The 18,859-nt window shown below is 35.6% G+C and overlaps 1 protein-coding gene across 1 annotated transcript; it reads left to right on the top strand.

Moving 5' to 3' along the window:
• Nucleotides 1-6,974: 6,974 nt before the first annotated feature.
• LOC122705919 (olfactory receptor 4K15-like) lies at nucleotides 6,975-7,886 on the top strand. The gene has a single exon (XM_043921215.1). It carries the CDS (start codon nucleotides 6,975-6,977, stop codon nucleotides 7,884-7,886), a length of 912 nt encoding a protein of 303 aa, XP_043777150.1.
• Nucleotides 7,887-18,859: the final 10,973 nt, after the last annotated feature.

The following is an 18,859-nucleotide window of genomic DNA, read 5'->3' as shown; positions in this document are numbered from 1 at the left end:
TGGAGAATGAATTAAATAAGTGAAGGGTATTAGAAGGACAAACTTCCAGCTATGAAATGAATAATTCATTGGATGTTACGTACATATAGGAAATATAGTCAGTAATACTGTAACAACTTCTAAAATGATAGAAGTTAACTGGACTTATTATAAAGGTGATTATTTCATAATGTGTTTTTCACATAACTATGTTGTACACCTAAAGCTAAGATAATAGTCTGTCAGCCATACATCAATAATTATATTTTTATTTATTTGTATGCTTATTAATGCTTCCTATTTTATCAGGAGCTTTTCTTTTAATCAGGAATTGATTTTGAAATGTATTCAGTAACGTTCTGACATGTTCACTTTCTAAAATGTTTATGCAAATTCCTCTGAAAACAAATATTGTTCACTACTTCTCACAGTCTTATGTGATATGCTGTGGGATTTCAGGAATTTTTTCTTGATTGACTGAATAAGAATATAAATACAAAACCATGTGATCATATTTGACTTTCGATGCACATAGCTGGAAACAGACTACCCAATGAGCTGGAATTGGGGAAGAATGGAGAAGAGAAAAGCATCAATAGTCTTTTAAATTGTCAACATGGGAAAACATTTAGATTAGAAGCAAAAAATGACAACAGAAGTAAAGAGAAGAGATGCGAATTAAGACATATTTGAGAGTAAAAATTGTATAACTAGAGAAAAATTGAAGTATGGACAAGAATGCCACATAGGTGTCTATTCTGGGCATCTGGGGGAATGGTAATGATATTTATCAAGGCATTGGGGTAGATTATAATATAAGTTCAGTTTTGACATGTTAACTTGAAGGTGGAAGTGGGACTTCCCTTTGTGTATATCATATAGAGCTCTGGATGGATTTCTCTGGAGACCAGTGATAAAGCTACAGATACAGACATGACCATGTACTAGAAGGCAAAGATGGAAGACCATTTTGGGCTCTGATTAAGTGACTCAACACGCATCTTGGGTCCAGTTTCTTTCTAAACTTTTCACTATTATTCTTTGTATATGGGCTCTATAAGGCCTCACTTTTGGCATAACATTAGCAGCAAATAAAGAAAAAAAAAGATCAGGAAAATCCATCTGCACATGAAGATTTGTCCTTTTGTTTGGGAAAGACAGATCCCCAAAACTGACTTTGGTTTATATTTCATTGAATAATTCTGGACTACATACCCCCCCAACAACACTCAATGACTAAGAAAAATTAGATTATAGTAACTGGTTTAGAAAAAACACCATATAACATTAGAAAGGAGAAACTCAGTTCCGTCTACCTCTTGCTTGTTTCTTCCCTGTGAGTGCCCTTTGCTATTCACATCAAACACTCCACCTCTGACACTTCTGATCACATGTGGAGGTTTTGTCCCATACGAAGCAATTATCTGCAACAACTTAACTCAATTCTGGGTGTCCCACAATCTAACTCAGTTCAGCACTGTGTACTTGAAGCTAATGCTACAGCTCATAGGTAAAGGGCTCAGTCCCACAAGACTCTTTTTCTTCAGATGTCAATCTGAGGTAACAGGTCCCCAGATTATAGACAACTTCTGTCTGATTTGTCTATAAATCAGAGGCTCCCAGGGTCTCCTCCTTCACTGCAATTAACTTGCTAGAGTGGCTCGCAGAACTTAGGGATCTATTTATTTAAACTTACTAGATTATTTTAAAAATATAATAAAGAATCTAGATAAATGTCCAGATGAAGAGATACACAGGCAAAGATTGAGATGGTTCTGAATGCAGCAGCTACTGTGCCTGTCACCTTGGAATGCATCATCTCCAGGTTTGTGGATGTGTTCACCAACACTGCCTTTCTACAATCTAAGAAGTTCTCATATGCTCACATTGGGTGAGATCAGTTCTTAAAGACCCTTCCATTTATCCTGACATCTTCTAATTCCTTTTGGATTTTATATGTTCCACCATTTTTAAAAAGATTAAAAAATTGTGGTTTATTTGTCTTTAGAATATTGCATAGCTTAAAGAAAAGAGGCTGATCTATATACTCCAGGGAAGTCCATATACTAATACAGACACCCTGTCAAATCATACTGATAGATACAAAATGAAATTACAAAATACACACAATTTGACACAGAAAAAATCTAAAATACTTTTTTCAAGAATATGTTTTTGAATATAAATTCTCAATAAAAATCTAGGAAGGATATATGCCAAATTCTGGAGGAAGGAATTGTATTTATAAACATTCAAAAAAGCTTTTTTCTTAATTTCTCAGTTTTTTATACATTTTTAAATTTGCAATTTATATATTTAATATAATATAATATTAAAGTGTCAAACATGAATAGCCTTAATTATTTCTCTAGATTGAATAACTGCTTTAATGTTCTTGGTGGATTCTGGGCTTTGCTGATGCAATTCTAGGACATAGAGAAAGAAGAAACAATCATTTGCCCTTCCCCTCCCCCGCAAAAAATCTCTTTTTTATAAAATACTTATTTTTATACTGAAACCTCTTGTTCTTCTCTTGACCTTCCCTAATTGTTAAGAGATCGTGGAAATTTTAAAATAGCAGTACAGTAACTGGGGGTTGAAGCAAAGCTAAACTGGGCCAAAGTCACCTTGGCAAATTCTTATGCTGTTTTTGTATTTTTTTTTTAACTTTTTTTCACTGTTTAAGAAGAAAACTAGGTCTTTTGGGGGCACCCCCTTCCTCTTACCACTGGCCAGTAAACCATCTTTCTGCTTAAAACCTATTCAATCTGAGAGAGATGGGGTGATTTGGGGAAGGAAGGTGACCCCTCCCTTGTAAAGTGGACAGGCTCTCTTTTCTGATTGATTCTACTCATTGCCACCAATGTTTATAACACTTGTGCTGAATGTTTGTAGTGACAGTAATAGTCATAAAATATGCCTCAAATTTCATTTTTAATTGAAATATAGTTAATTTACAATGTTGTGTTAGCTTCAGGTATACAACAAAGTGATTCAGTGCATATATAAATATATGCATATGTATATTTTTATTAGTTTTTTAAAGATATTACATATAGTTCCCTGTACCATACAGTAAGTCCTTGTTGGCTATCTGTTTTATATATAGTAGTGTGTATACGTTAATCTCAAACTCCTCATTTCTCTCCCTCCTCTTCCCCATCCCCTTTGGTAAACATAAATTTGTGTCTTATATCTGCGACTCTGTTTCTCTTTGGTAAATAAGTTCATTTATATGCACATTCCTTTTAGATTTCACACATAAGTTAAATCATATGATATTTGCGTCTCCCTGTTGACTTTAATTCCCTTAATATGATAACCCCTAGGTACACCAATGTTACTGCAATTGGCGATATTTCATTCTCTCTTCTGACTGAGTAGCAGTATTCCATTGTATATACAATAATCACATCTTCTTTATCCAGTCCTCTGTTGATGGACACTTGGGTTGCTTCCATGTCTTGGCTATTGTAACTAGTGCAACTATGAACACTAGGGTGCATGTATCTTTTCAAATTAGAGTTTTCTTGGGGTATACGCCCAGGAGTGGACTGTAGGACCATTCAATAACTCTATTTCCAGTACTGTCATTGATCAAAGTTAGTGAATGGAGTAAATATTTGATGCGGTCAAATATTAACAAAGCAAAGCACCATACAATTTAAAGACAAAAATGAAAATGAATTGATTTTAATGTAAACTTAAATCTCTTTTCCTATTGTTATTGGTTATTTACATTTCCTTCTTTTCTCAGTCACCTGTTTATAGAACAAAATGTCTTATTTCAAAAAAATTTTTTTTACTTTCTTAGTTTTCTCAAAATCAAGGTTCCTACCACAAGCCATTTTTAGTAGGGAAGCAATCCCGGAAGCACTGGAGTCAGACAAACCTCAGTTTATTTTCCAGTTCTAATACTTTCTAAATTAAGACTTGGAAAAAATTGAGTTTTTCTCCTACAAAATAGCAAGAAATGTGATTATTAAAATAGATGATGTGTGTGTATATAGCTGATCAGATATTATGCTGTAAAATTACCAAAATTTGATAGCTCAGTTGGTAAAGAATCCACCTGCAGTGCAGGAGACACCGGTTCAATTCCTGGTTCAGGAAGATTCACTGAAGAAGCGATAGGCTACCCACTCCAGTATTTTGGGGCTTCCCTGGTGGCACCGCTGGTAAAGAATTGACCTGCAATGTGGGAGATCTGAGTTTGATCCCTGGGTTGGGAAGATCCCCTGGAGAAGGGGAAGGCTACCCACTCCAGTATTCTGGCCTAGAGAATTCCATGGATTGTATAGTCCATGGGGTAACAAAGAGTCAGATACGACTGAGAGACTTTCACTTTCCCTTCACTTCACTTCATTTCAAAGATAAAGAGGTTGAAATTCAGTACTGAGATAATAGTCACATGGACATAAAACATGTTGATTTTTCATTTTAAAAAATAGTGTAAACCTGAAAAGAGCAAAACCCAATGGGAAAAAAATATATACATACAACAAAGGGAGAGCAGGATAGTCAAATAAGGTATTTACCTTATTGCAACTATTTAGCTGCAAAAATAGAAGAAAATCATTTATTAATCTTGCAATAAAGAAAATTAAAATTATATTCCAATTCCACTTCTTATCATCATAATGGCAACATATTGTATTATCAATGCTGTAAAAAATGAGGCAATGTGCACATTGCAATTGAAAACACAAAATGCTTTGAGCCCTATGGAAGGAATATCTAGCAAATAAATATTTCTAAAGTTCTGAACATAGACTTGATATTTAATAAGGGCTAGATATTCAGCTTCATAATCTAAACTATATTGTCTAAAAACAAGGATAGTAAGAATTAGAGATATGAAAAGAGACTAAAGAGGAAAGAATAGAAATAAAGAAGGAGAGAAGGAAGGAACAGTTAGAAGCAATAGTTAGAACTGGACATGGAACAACAGACTGGTTCCAAATAGGAAAAGGAGTACCTCAAGCCTGTATATTGTCACCCTGCTTATTTAACTTATATGCAGAGTACATCATGATAAATGCTGGGCTGGATGAAGCACAAGCTAGAATCAAGATTGCCAGGAGAAATATCAATAACTTCAGATATGCAGATGACACCACCCTTATGGCAGAAAGCGAAGAAGAACTAAAGAGCCTCTTGATGAAAGTGAAAGAGGAGAGTGAAAAAGTTGGCTTAAAACTCAACATTCAGAAAACTGAGATCATGGCATCTGGTCCCATCACTTCATGGCAAATAGATGGGGAAACAATGGAAACAGTGGCAGACTATTTTTTGGGACTCCAAAATCACTGCACATGGTGACTGCAGCCATGAAATTAAAACATGCTTGCTTCTTGGAAGGAAAGTTATGACCATAGACAGCATATTAAAAAGCAGAGACATTACTTTGCCAACAAAGGTCCATTTACTCAAGGCTATGGTTTTTCCAGTAGTCATGGATGGATGTGAGAATTGGACCATAAAGAAAGCTGAGTGCTGAAGAATTGATGCTTTTGAACAGTGGTATTGAAGAAGACTCTTGAGAGTCCCTTGGACTGCAAGGAGATCAAATCCTAAAGGAAATAAACACTGAATATTCTTTGGAAAAACTGATGCTGAAGCTGAAGCTCCAATACTTCGGGCACCTGATGCGAAGAGCTGACTCATTTGAAAAGACCCTGATGCTGGGAAAGATGGAAGGCAGGAGCAGAAGGGGACGACAGAGGATGAGATGGTTGGATGGCATCACTGACTCAACGGACATGTGTTTGAGTAAACTCCAGGAGTTGGTGATGGACAGGGAGGCCTGGCGTGATGCAATCCATGGGATTTCAAAGAGTCAGACACGACTAAGAGACTGAACTGACTGACTGACCGAAGGAAGGAAGGAAAGAAGACCTTGCTGTTTGGCTTACATAATATAGGAAAACATATATACATATATTTTGACAGAGATAAATTTATATAAGTGAACACTTTGGTACAAGTGATATTATAATGAGTATGTTCTAAGGAGAGTCAGGAGTAAACATAGCTTTCAGTATTTTATTATTTAAGCTACTCTCAAAAGAGAAATTTTCTTCAAGTGAGGGCCAAGGAGCAGTCAATATATGCTAATAATTGGAGTTACTCAGGCTCGGAAATATATAATTTTATGAATATATCCTATCACAGAGAGATTCAAAATGTGTGGAAATAAATATTAGCACTAGAAAAGTGCAACCAGCATCTGGGGTTTCTATTGTAACATGAACCTCTTCTCTCAAGTAACTTGATAAACTATTCTTTCTCACAGTTTCAGGACTGGTTCAATTAAGTCTGTTCATACACAGCTACTTAGAAATAGTTTTGCTTCTGAGAAGCAAGTTTTGTGTGAGAAATGTAGTATTAGAGTACTGCCCTGAATAGAGCCTGAAAAATAAAGAACTTCCAAATATATATTACACGTGCATTTTCCCTGTACAAAATGCAGGTTCAAGTCTTGGAAAAACTGTTTATGAAATGCATTACTACTGGCACTTGTATCAGAATATTAATTTTGCATAACCATAAAAACTGGTGGCTCAGATGGTAAAGCGTCTGTCTACAATGCAGGAGACCTGTGTTCGATCCCTGGATTGGGAAGATTCCCTAGAGAAGGAAGCGGCAACCCACTCCAGTACTCTTGCCTAGAAAATCCCATGGACAGAGGAGCTTGGTGCAGGCTACTGTCCATGGGGTCGCAAAGAGTTGGGCATGACTGAGCGACTTCACTTTTAAGAACTATACCTTTAACAGGTAAAGTTTTTGACCTGCCCTTCTACATTTAATTACCTCTGGATCTAGGAGATTGTGTCCACCATAAACTCAAAACTATTTTCATTTTGGAATTTAGTACACTGTTAAGGTTTCAATTTTGCACGTGAATACATTTCTAGCACCCAAACATAAATTCTTCTTTCCATTCTAGAAGTTCTTAGTGCATCTCTTCTGGTCATACATTAGAAATGAACTAAATGGAGGAAGCAAACCAGTCCATGGTAGCTGAGTTCATTTTTCTTGGACTCTGTGATTCAAGGGAGCTCCAGAAATTCCTCTTACTGCCATTTTCTGCACTCTACCTGGTGACCGTCCTGGGAAACCTTTTCGTTGTGCTCTTAATCATCACTGACTCTCATCTCCATTCCCCAATGTACTTCCTCTTAGCCAATCTCTCATTTGTTGACTTTTGCCTTTCCTCAGTGACCACTCCTAAACTGACCACAGACTTCCTAAAGGATAATAAAACCATCTCCTTTGGGGGCTGCATGAGCCAGATCCTTTGTGTGCATATATTTGCAGGAAGTGAGATGGTACTGCTTGTGACAATGGCCTATGACCGTTGCATAGCCATCTGCAAGCCACTCCATTACTCCAGCATCATGAACAGACAGAAGAGCATCTGGCTAGTACTGACATCATGGATCACTGGCTTTGTGCATGCCACAAGTCAACTAGCTATGATTTTAGATCTTCCCTTCTGTGGACCCAGAATAGTGGACAGCTTTTTCTGTGATATTCCTCTGGTGATCAAACTAGCCTGCATGGATACTCATACTCTGAGACTGTTGATAAATGCTGACAGTGGTGTCCTGGCTGTAGCTTGCTTCATTCTCTTGCTGATCTCTTACACCTACATCCTGGTGACTGTCTGTCTTCGCTCCAAGGACGGGGCATCGAAGGCACTCTCCACCTGCACTTCCCACATCACAGTGGTGGTGCTGTTCTTTGTACCCTGCATCTTCACCTACCTGTGGCCACCTAGCATCTCTTGGGTGGACAAGTTCCTTGCTGTGTTTTACACAGTAATCACACCTCTCTTGAATCCAGCCATTTATACACTGAGAAATAAAGAGATTAAGAATGCCATAAAGAGACTGACAAGTTAGCATATGGATGCAAGGTGCAATTTTTAGATCTTTCATGTAGACAGCAATTCCACCATGTGCTCCCCAGTTTAGACATATTTTGACCTATTAACTGAACTGAAAATATGTTCATATCTATAAGCTATAAGCAGTTTCAGATATATGTTTTGTGTTGATTCTATTAAGAATACAAATTCAAATTTCTAGTACTTATATTCTTATCACTTGAAGAGAATAAAACTTTGTTATATATTCTTTTGTATATGATATAAAATTACTAGATGGTAATAATGATAATAACAAGAACTATAAAAATAAATCTACTATTTATTAAATACTACCTATATTCCCAACACTATGCTAAGCATTTTACCTAACTTATGTATACTTAATAAATCACTTTGGTTTAATTATCATTATTCTCATTTCTAGAAATATTTGATTTACTCCTCCTAAATCTAAACCAGCTTAGAAAGGTTAAGGAAGATATTTGAGTGATCTGCTTCTACTTGGAAAACAAATACAAATAAATCAAACTACAATACTTGTATTCCACAGTATAATCCCCGTAATTCAAGTTTTCAAGTGTCAAATGTTGATTTAAAAGTGAAGTTCCCTTGAAAATTTTTCTTAAATACACAAGCAAATGGATTTTCACTGACTTGAAAAATTATTTCTTTTCTTATATTAATAAATGACTTTTATTTATTTAACTTACATTGAAGAAATATTAAGAATGTGTTGCTTCAAAGCAAAAGAAATTCAGAGTGATGAGGTCAAAGTGAACCATCAATAAAGAAACAATAATATTTTACAGAAATCAGAATACCTCCTATAAGTGAATAAAAAAGATAAACATCCCAAAAGGGCAGAAAATGGGCAAAAGACATGAACAGGTATTTATTTCACTGAAGACTGTCTCATAAGTAATCTAGAATATGTAACAAGATCATGATGAAATGGTATTTTACATCTGTGAAACAGGTTTATAAAAAAGACATCAAACAACAGCAGTTATGGTTGAGAATGTGTATTCATGGAAATTTGTTGCCTTGTGTGTTGGGTGTAAATTGATTTAACCTCTCTGAAAAAACAATTTATATTGTTTTGTAAAGCTGAACATGTGAATAAACTATATCTCAATGATTGTCTCTTAGCTTTTCCCAGTGGTCAAGTGCCTATTCTTCCTATTACTAACAGAACACCTCTCAAATTATAGCTGGACACTTGACCACCCAGCTACAGAGATTTCCTAATCTCCACAGACAGTTGTGGCTACATGACTAAATTCTGGCAACAGGATATGAGAACGATGTGTGTACCTTCAAGCCATCACTTAAAAGATATTAATATTAGCTCAGGATTCTTTCCTCTGTCCCAGTGGCTGGGATTAAGAAACACCTGGAGCAGATGCCTTGGAGTCAGCCAGTAATGGAAGCCACATTGAGCAGAGCAAAGCCAGTGCTCCAACCAGGAAAAGGATGTACTTCAGAAGAGTACTTGAAGTGCAAAAGCTTTTAAGTTTCATTAGGTCCCATTTGTTTAGTTTTGCTTTTATTTCCAATATTCTGGGAGGTGGGTCATAGAGGATCTTGCTGTGATTTATGTCGGAGAGTGTTTTGCCGATGTTCTCCTCTAGGAGTTTTATAGTTTCTGGTCTTACATTTAGATCTTTAATCCATTTTGAGTTTATTTTTGTGTATGGTGTTAGAAAGTGTTCTAGTTTCATTCTTTTACAAGTGGTTGACCAGTTTTCCCAGCACCACTTGTTAAAGAGGTTGTCTTTTTTCCATTGTATATCCTTGCCTCCTTTGTCAAAGATAAGGTGTCCATAGGTTCGTGGATTTATCTCTGGGCTTTCTATTCTGTTCCATTGGTCTATATTTCTGTCTTTGTGCCAGTACCATACTGTCTTGATGACTGTGGCTTTGTAGTAGAGTCTGAAGTCAGGCAGGTTGATTCCTCCAGTTCCATTCTTCTTTCTCAAGATTACTTTGGCTATTCGAGGTTTTTTGTATTTCCATACAAATTGTGAAATTATTTGTTCTAGTTCTGTGAAAAATACCGTTGGTAGCTTGATAGGGATTGCATTGAATCTATAGACTGCTTTGGGTAGAATAGCCATTTTGACAATATTGATTCTTCCAATCCATGAACACGGTATGTTTCTCCATCTGTTTGTGTCCTCTTTGATTTCTTTCATCAGTGTTTTATAGTTTTCTATGTATAGGTCTTTTGTTTCTTTAGGTAGATATACTCCTAAGTATTTTATTCTTTTTGTTGCAATGGTGAATGGTATTGTTTCCTTAATTTCTCTTTCTGTTTTTTCATTGTTAGTATATAGGAATGCAAGGGATTTCTGTGTGTTAATTTTATATCCTGAAACTTTACTATATTCATTGATTAGCTCTAGTAATTTTCTGGTAGAGTCTTTAGGGTTTTCTATATAGAGGATCATGTCATCTGCAAACAGTGAGAGTTTTACTTCTTCTTTTCCTATCTGGATTCCTTTTACTTCTTTTTCTGCTCTGATTGCTGTGGCCAGAACTTCCAACACTATGTTGAATAGTAGTGGTGAGAGTGGGCACCCTTGTCTTGTTCCTGATTTCAGGGGAAATGCCTTCAATTTTTCACCATTGAGGGTGATGCTTGCTGTGGGTTTGTCATATATAGCTTTTAAGTAAGGTGAAAAGACAGCCCTCAGATTGGGAGAAAATAATAGCAAATGAAGAAACAGACAAAGGATTAATCTCAAAAATATACAAGCAACTCCTGAAGCTCAATTCCAGAAAAATAAATGACCCAATCAAAAAATGGGCCAAAGAACTAAACAGACATTTCTCCAAAGAAGACATACAGATGGCTAACAAACACATGAAAAGGTGCTCAACATCACTCATTATTAGAGAAATGCAAATCAAAACCACAATGAGGTACCATTACACGCCAGTCAGGATGGCTGCTATCCAAAAGTCTACAAGCAATAAATGCTGGAGAGGGTGTGGAGAAAAGGGAACCCTCTTACACTGTTGGTGGGAATGCAAACTAGTACAGCCGCTATGGAAAACAGTGTGGAGATTTCTTAAAAAACTGGAAATAGAACTGCCATATGACCCAGCAATCCCACTTCTGGGCATACACACTGAGGAAACCAGATCTGAAAGAGACACGTGCACCCCAATGTTCATCGCAGCACTGTTTATAATAGCCAGGACATGGAAGCAACCTAGATGCCCATCAGCAGATGAATGGATAAGGAAGCTGTGGTACATATACACCATGGAATATTACTCAGCCATTAAAAAGAATTCATTTGAACCAGTCCTAATGAGATGGATGAAGCTGGAGCCCATTATACAGAGTGAAGTAAGCCAGAAAGATAAAGAACATTACAGCATACTAACACATATATATGGAATTTAGAAAGGTGATAACGATAACCCTATATGCAAAACAGAAAAAGAGACACAGAAATACAGAACAGACTTTTGAACTCTGTGGGAGAAGGTGAGGGTGGGATGTTTCAAAAGAACAGCATGTATACTATCTATGGTGAAACAGATCACCAGCCCAGGTGGGATGCATGAGACAAGTGCTCCGGCCTGGTGCACTGGGAAAACCCAGAGGAATCGGGTGGAGAGGGAGGTGGGAGGGGGGATCGGGATTGGGAATACATGTAAATCCATGGCTGATTCAAAGAATTAAAAAAAAAAAAAAAAAAAAAGAAGAGTACTTGAATGCTGTAGGTAATGTCCTATTTAGCATTGTACCATCGTTCAAATATGCATTGTTCTTCATAAGTTATTTATTTTGTCTGCTACACTTCAAATATTGCATAATGCAAAGTTAAGGAAAAAATAAAGGAAAGCCTTTCTCTTTGGCCTTAAAAAAAAGAAACCACAATACAATGGCTTGCTCATTCACTGCAGATTTCTGAAAGTCCTTGTGGTTCTGGGCTGTATACCTAATCAGTTTCAATTTCTAGGGAAGGCTTCACCTGACACTTCCTCAAGAAATACATATGTACCTAGACACATATGTCATATTCAGATAGTAAAATATATACAGAAGGAAAATCCATGCAGCTTGGTGTTATTGTAAGTAGGAATGAATTAGCTATGTTTGCATCTTGTAAACTTTTAAAATAAATTTGCCTCTGTAGTAGTGCATGTTTCATAACCCTGGATGATATTTGTCATTGGTTGAATAAAATTATATTAACAAACCTTTACAGTTTATTATTCATTGTTTATATTCATTGTTACTTTATTCCTGTGAACAGAAGAAAAAAGGATTTCTTGGGTCAGATCTCTATATTAATAACAATAAACTTAATACTGACATATTAATCTTTATCTCTATGCCAGTAAATTAAAGCACCCATGATGACAATACAACTGACCTAAAAAAGATATACAAATAATTATAGTTATTAATTTTCTAAATATAAGAAAATATATTTTGGAAGAAGTGCATACTATATCAAGAGATAATTGAAAAATTTACATTAGTCCAAACCAGATGATCATGAAAACTTCTTCCTCTGTCTACAGACACATATTGGATCTTATAATGGCTTCCTGAAATACTTCTTAAATAAAATTATCTTAGTTGTGCTCATTGATATAAATTTTTAGTTTTATAAGCCACCATTGATTCATAAGTGATTTGAAGCCTGCATGCGACTTCCTTTCATATCTCTCTATGAAAGAATATAATAACACTGCATCCTGATTGAGTCCTCTCTAGATTATATAATTAGTTCTGGTAGACTTACAAAATGAGATTCTACTCTCCATCTAGTTTCAAAGCATATGAATTTCATTTAATTCATGATCAATTTAACATAACTTGATTCTCACAAAAAATCACAATAGAAATGTAAACATTTTTAAATTTAATAGAAAAATTATACAATACCTACAAAGAACATAAGGAATGCAGCTATAAAATGCTTGCAGGGACTTTATATATCTGCACATATTTTTTTTAAATATCAATAAAAGATGTGTGTCAATGACACAAGTATCCATGTCAACAAAAGCAAACTATGAATAGTAGAAGGGCAAAATAATAATAAGCATTAATAAAATTTTAAAATATTAAAAATCAACAAATCAACAAAAGCAATATTGGTTATTCCAAGAGACCAAAGATCAATCAAGAAAAAGGGAAGAGGCACCCATAACAAATGCCAAAAAAGAAAATGGACACATCATTACAGATGCTACAGTCAGCAAAAATGTTGCAAGTGGATATTATGCAAAATTTTAAAATTTACACAAAATGAGAAAGTTCCTCAGAGAAGCTAGCTACTAAAGCAGGAATATCTTGATGGTCCTGTACTACTAAAAAAAATGAACCCACAATTAAAACATTCACTGTCCTATTTGTTATAGTCTCTCAACTGTGCTTCCTGTTTGTAGGACTCTGCAAACCACATTTCTGTTTTTCCCATCTGGCTCTATTTTATGCTCTGAAGACAGAGTATGCCAGAGGAAGATGGCAAGGTTAAAAAGGAGAAAGGACTCTTTCTTCTGCTTTTCTGGGTTTTCCCTCTATTTGCTGTGCCTGTGTGAAATAAACTGTTATTCTTCACAGATAATTTTTTGTTTAAAAGCTACACATCCTTTCTATAGACCTCTTGAGTACAGAATAATCTCGTTGTTGTTCGCTAAGTTGTGTCCAACTCTTTGTGACCCCATGGACTGCAGCAAGCCAGACACCCCTGGCCTTCACTGTTGCCCACGGTTTGCTCAAACTCATACCCACTGAGACAGTGATGGGTTTCAACCACCTCATCCTCTGTCACTCCTTTCACCTCGTGCCCCTCAATCTTTTCCAGCAACAGGGTCTTTTCAAATGAGTAGGGTCTTTGCATAAAATGGTCAAAATATTGGAGCTTCAGCTTCAGCATCAGTCCTTCCAATGAATAGTCAAGGGTTGTTTTCCTTTAGGATTGACTGGTTTGATCTCCTTGCTGTCCAAAGGATTCTCGAGAGTCTTCTCCAACACCACAGTTCAAAAGCATCAATGCTTTGGCTCTCAGCCTTCTTTATGGTCCAACTCTCCCATATGCATATGACTACTGGTAAAACCATAGCTTTGACTAGACAAACCTTTGTCAGCAAAGTGATGTCTCTGCTCTTTAATACACTATCTAGGCTTGTCATAGATTTTCTTCCAAGGAGCAAGCATCTTTTAATTTCATAGCTGCACTCACCATACACAGTGATTGTGGAGCCCAGGAAAATAAAATTGGTCACTGTTTCCACTTTTTCCCTATCTATTTGCCATGAAGTGATGAGATCAGATGCCAAGACCTTTGTTTTTTGAATGTTGAGCTTTAAGCCAGCTTTTTCACTCTCCTCTTCTACCTTCATCAAGAGGCTCTTTAGTTGCTCTTCACTTTCTGCATGTCTGAAGTTGTTGATATTTCTCCTGGCAATCTTGATTCCAGCTTGTGCTTCATCCAGCCCAGCATTTCACATGATGTACTCTGCATATAAGTTAAATAAGCAGGGTGACGATATATAACCTTGACATACTCCTTTCCCAATTTTGAACCAGACCACTGTTTCATGTCTGGTTCTAACAGTTGCTTCTTGACCTGAATACAGGTTTCTCAGGAGGTAGGTAAGGTGGTCTGGTATGCCCATCTCTTAAAAATTTTGCAGTTTACTGTGATCCACACAGTCAAAGGCTTTAGCATAGTCAATGAGGCAGAAGTAAATGTTTTTCTGGAACCCCCTTGCTTATTCTGTGTTACAACAGATGTTGGCAATTTGATCTCTGTTTCCTCTTCCTCTTCTAAATCCAACTTGTACATCTGGAAGTTCTCAGTTTGCATACTGTTGAATCCTAGCTTGAAGGATTTTGAGCATTACCTCGCTAGCATGTGAAAAGAGCACAACTGTACAGTAGTTGAACATCTCTGGCATTTCCTTTCTTTGGGATTGGAATGAAAAATGACCTTTTCCAGTCCTGTGACCATGGCTGAGTTTTCCAAATTTGTTGGCATAATGAGTGCAGCACTTTAACAGCATCATCTTTTAGAATTTGAAATATCTCAGCTGGAATTCCATCATCTCCACTAGCTTTGTTCCTAGTAAAGCTTCATAAGGCCCACTTGACTTCACACTCCAGGATATCTGGCTCCAAATGAGTGACCACAACATCATGGTAATATAGGTCATTAAGATCTTTTTCGTATAGCTCTTCTGTGTATTCATACCACCTCTTCTTAATTGCTTCAGTTTCTGTTACTTCCTTGCTGCTTCTGTCCTATACTGCACCCATTTTTCATGAAATGTTCCCTTGATATCTCTACCTATTTATAATAGCATTTAATACACAGAACTGCCTGTTTCATTTTTTTTCCTCAATACATAGTAAGCATGATGAACATCATCACTGAGAAATTTTTGGAGAGTAAAGATGAATATAAAGACAGATTTAATGGTGTTTTAGAAGTTAATCGTTATTATCAGAGTTATTTACTTCTTTCAAAATAAAACCAAAGTACCAGAGCAAGGAAAAATCAAAGGCTTCCAATAGTGTAAAGTGTACTACACAATAGGGATGGAATATCTAAAACTGTACTTAGCCATAGGACTGCAGCACTCATATTTCCTTTCAAGAAAAAACCTGCTTCAAGGAATGTACTTCACTGACAGCTTTTAGTTATTACTGTTTTACCTTCCAATGCAACTTTCAGAGGCCAACTCCCACATGGCTGCTCTCAGTAAATGACTGAAAACAACGGATGTTTTCAGAGTCAGAACATTCCTGCCCAATGTGGAATATCTGTAATAGACAATTTTGACTGTGGAGCTCCTCCCATCAAATTAATTGAGACTTTCTCACTGCAGCGCTGCAGTCTGAGGCTACTCCAGTTCCCTCTCATTCCTGCTCTTCTTTCAGAGGAACTGCACTGGAATTTTGTAATAAAGGCTTTCCCTACCTACTACTGCTCTATCCCCTTCGCAGATAGTTCCTGAGAAATATACAATTCTTTCTTGCTGCCTACTTCACAGATTATCAGAACCAATCCTAAACGTGGTTTTAAACATGAAAGTATGTGATCAAAATACTTAACAGGAGTACCATAGTTTAAGGGTTACCACCAAAAATTGAGTGATCAAGCAGCAAATTTGTCTCAGACACAAAATCACCTCCCCAACTCCCATTATAATGATGTTATGGTAGAATGTACTAAAACATAGGTCATTTATTGTCTGGGAAAAATGATACTGTTAAGCTAGGGAAAAAATATTTTTTTAATTTAATAATAATATCCATGTAAGAATATTCATGCTTCTAAACTGGTAGCCATATAAAACTGATCAATATTCCTGACTTTTGCCAAGTCAGCTTAGATAATAAATCATGTAATTACATATCCTCATTTTTTGCCTCACCTTTCCCTGTAGCCTATACGCCTAAAATGATGAGGAAAACAAATAGTCGATAGAGACTGTATTCTTAATTTCTTAACCCTGCACCTATTGCCTTCCCACTCTATAATTTTGCCTCACTGGGAACAGTAAATATTTATGGATTCAAATTTGCAAAGAAAAGATCCTCAGTTCACTTAGTTGTTTCTTCACTGTTTTCTTGTCTTGACTTTTCCTTTTCCACACAATTCACACTTCATACACTGTACTATATTATTACTCTGGTATAGTGTATGTTGGCAATTTGATCTCTGGTTATAATCTTATTGGAGAAGGAAATGGCAACTGACTCCAGTATTCTTGCCTAGAAAATTCCATGAACAGAGGAGCTTAGCAGGCTATAGTCCATGGGGTCACAAAGAGTCGGACACAACTGAACAACTACACACTATAATCTTATTGTTCTCAGACATTATATTCTCATCACTTTCTAATCCACTATTTGTCTAGCTCTATGTAAATTAGCTAATGTACACATGACATAAAAAAAACTTTGTTTGCCATTTTGGCCAAAACAGGACTAAAAACCTGGAGCTAATATCTCCAGAAAATAGATTCACCTTAAATAAATAGCTTCTCTTTCTTTTAGACAAGAACAGCATTATTTCTAGACAAAAAGGATCCCGAGCAGCAGCTCTACAGGTAGAAATCAAAACTGATCCTGCAGTGAAGCCCTAGATAGGATAAGCTGTTATTAAGTGGTTTGTGAAGACTGAAAAATACCAGTTACATGTTGCCTTCTACTAAAAAAGTTTGTCTCCAGAGTTCTATATAGAATAATTTTAGGTGTTAAAACTCCAAGTGAAATTCTTGAGTTTATATTCACACTATCTTGAAATTCCCATATTTTTCAAATACCAACTCATTACTTCTCAAAATTCTAACTGGGATTAGCAATTAAGAGCATGTTATATTATTTGGTCTTTAATATGATATTGATGCTGAACAGATATAATCAATTATAATAATGGTATCAATAATTTAATGAACAGCTATAATCTCAAATTAGAAAAAATATTGTCAGAACCACAGTCAATACTCATAAGACCAATTGTTCAATTTCCTAATTACTCTGTTCTGTATCTCCTGATACTTGACCCTTGGGAAAAGCCAATGTTCATGAAAGACCTAATTTCTATAAAGAGCCAATAATGGAAGAGATATTAGTCACTAATAACCATGGTAGGAACTGTTTAAATCTTATATGTCTTTAACAATAATGATGAATCTAAAAAGGAGTCAATCTACTTGTGTTTCTCAAGTCTTTGAAGCTGCTGAAAGAGAAATGTGAGCCTGTGCAGGTAGGGGAGAACTCACTCTTAAATTCTTCAGCATCTGTCTCCATAATTATCACTTCCTTTTTCACTCTCCACAATTTATCTCTCTTTTTGTTGCCCTTGTCCTTTGTTAATTCACCTTATTTCCTTATTTGAATGACTTTCACTCATGTTGTTTTATATCCTATGGTCCTATTCTCATAGTTAATACTATCTTATGCCATGAACATAAAATATCCTTCAAAGCTTTGTTTAAGTATACCCATTTAATCCATTCCTTACTCAAACAGTTAGTATGGTTCCACTCTGTTCCTATAAAAAGATGATAAGTAAACTAACATTAATACACATTGTTCATTTTATTTCCTTTCAAAATAATTCCATTTGGGCTTGGTGATACAGTTAAGATTTTTTGCATCTGTTACTCAATTGTCCTCTGGAATGATTGTACCTTCAGCTGAGCATGAGAAGCAATGCTTCCTCCATCTCACAGCAATGGGGGTTGTTTCATTCTGTTGAGAATAAAACGTAAAACTGAATCTAGTTTCTGAATTTGAATAGGACAAAGACCTCTTCCACCTTGCTTTAAAAACTAATTCAGAAATATGTTATTAAAATTTTATAATTTTACTATTAGATTTAAGGTTCTTAATTATCCAGAACTTACTTTGCTATAAATATGTAAGATGTATTATAAAGTTTGAGGTTTCCAGTGTTGGGCTACATGTTTAACAACTATTGAATACTCTGAATGTGTTAAGTAACTCTTTACTTTTCTATTTAATAGCATTGCCTTTTACCATATACTAAATTTCTTAATTTGTATCTAATTCTTAACTGTGCCTTGTTACATTTATTTTTTCAAATTTAGTCAGATTATTGAGGTTAATTAGCATAGATTTATGATATACTTAAATATTTTTAGAAAACATTTCTTTTCTCCCCCAAATGCCATTTTGCTATATTTTCAAAACCTGAGCTTTTAAATGAACTTTTGGATCACTTTTTAATGTTGCAAAATATCTCCACTGAACTTTTAATGAGTACTGCAATTATTTTACAGATTAGTTCAGTGACAATTTATATTTTTATAGCCTGAAGCATGGTTTTCTCCATTAGCATGGTTTTATCTCCATTTTGTCTGTTTCAAATATCTCAGAAAAATTTATGTTTTTTTCAATAGAATGCATACATAGTGCATTTGTTTAATTTACAAATGAGATCTTTCTTATAGTTTATAGGTTTTTGTTAAATTCATATA

This window comes from Cervus elaphus, chromosome 12 (genome assembly GCF_910594005.1).
Source record: "Cervus elaphus chromosome 12, mCerEla1.1, whole genome shotgun sequence".
Taxonomy (NCBI): Eukaryota; Metazoa; Chordata; class Mammalia; order Artiodactyla; family Cervidae; genus Cervus; species Cervus elaphus.
The sequence above is the reverse complement of the archived record's forward strand: the minus strand, read 5'-3'. Positions and strand labels throughout refer to the sequence as shown.

What these genes read in the sequence shown, in the direction of transcription:
- LOC122705919 (XM_043921215.1), top strand. Translation starts at nt 6,975, where the DNA reads ATGGAGGAAGCAAACCAGTCCATGGTAGCTGAGTTCATTTTTCTTGGA.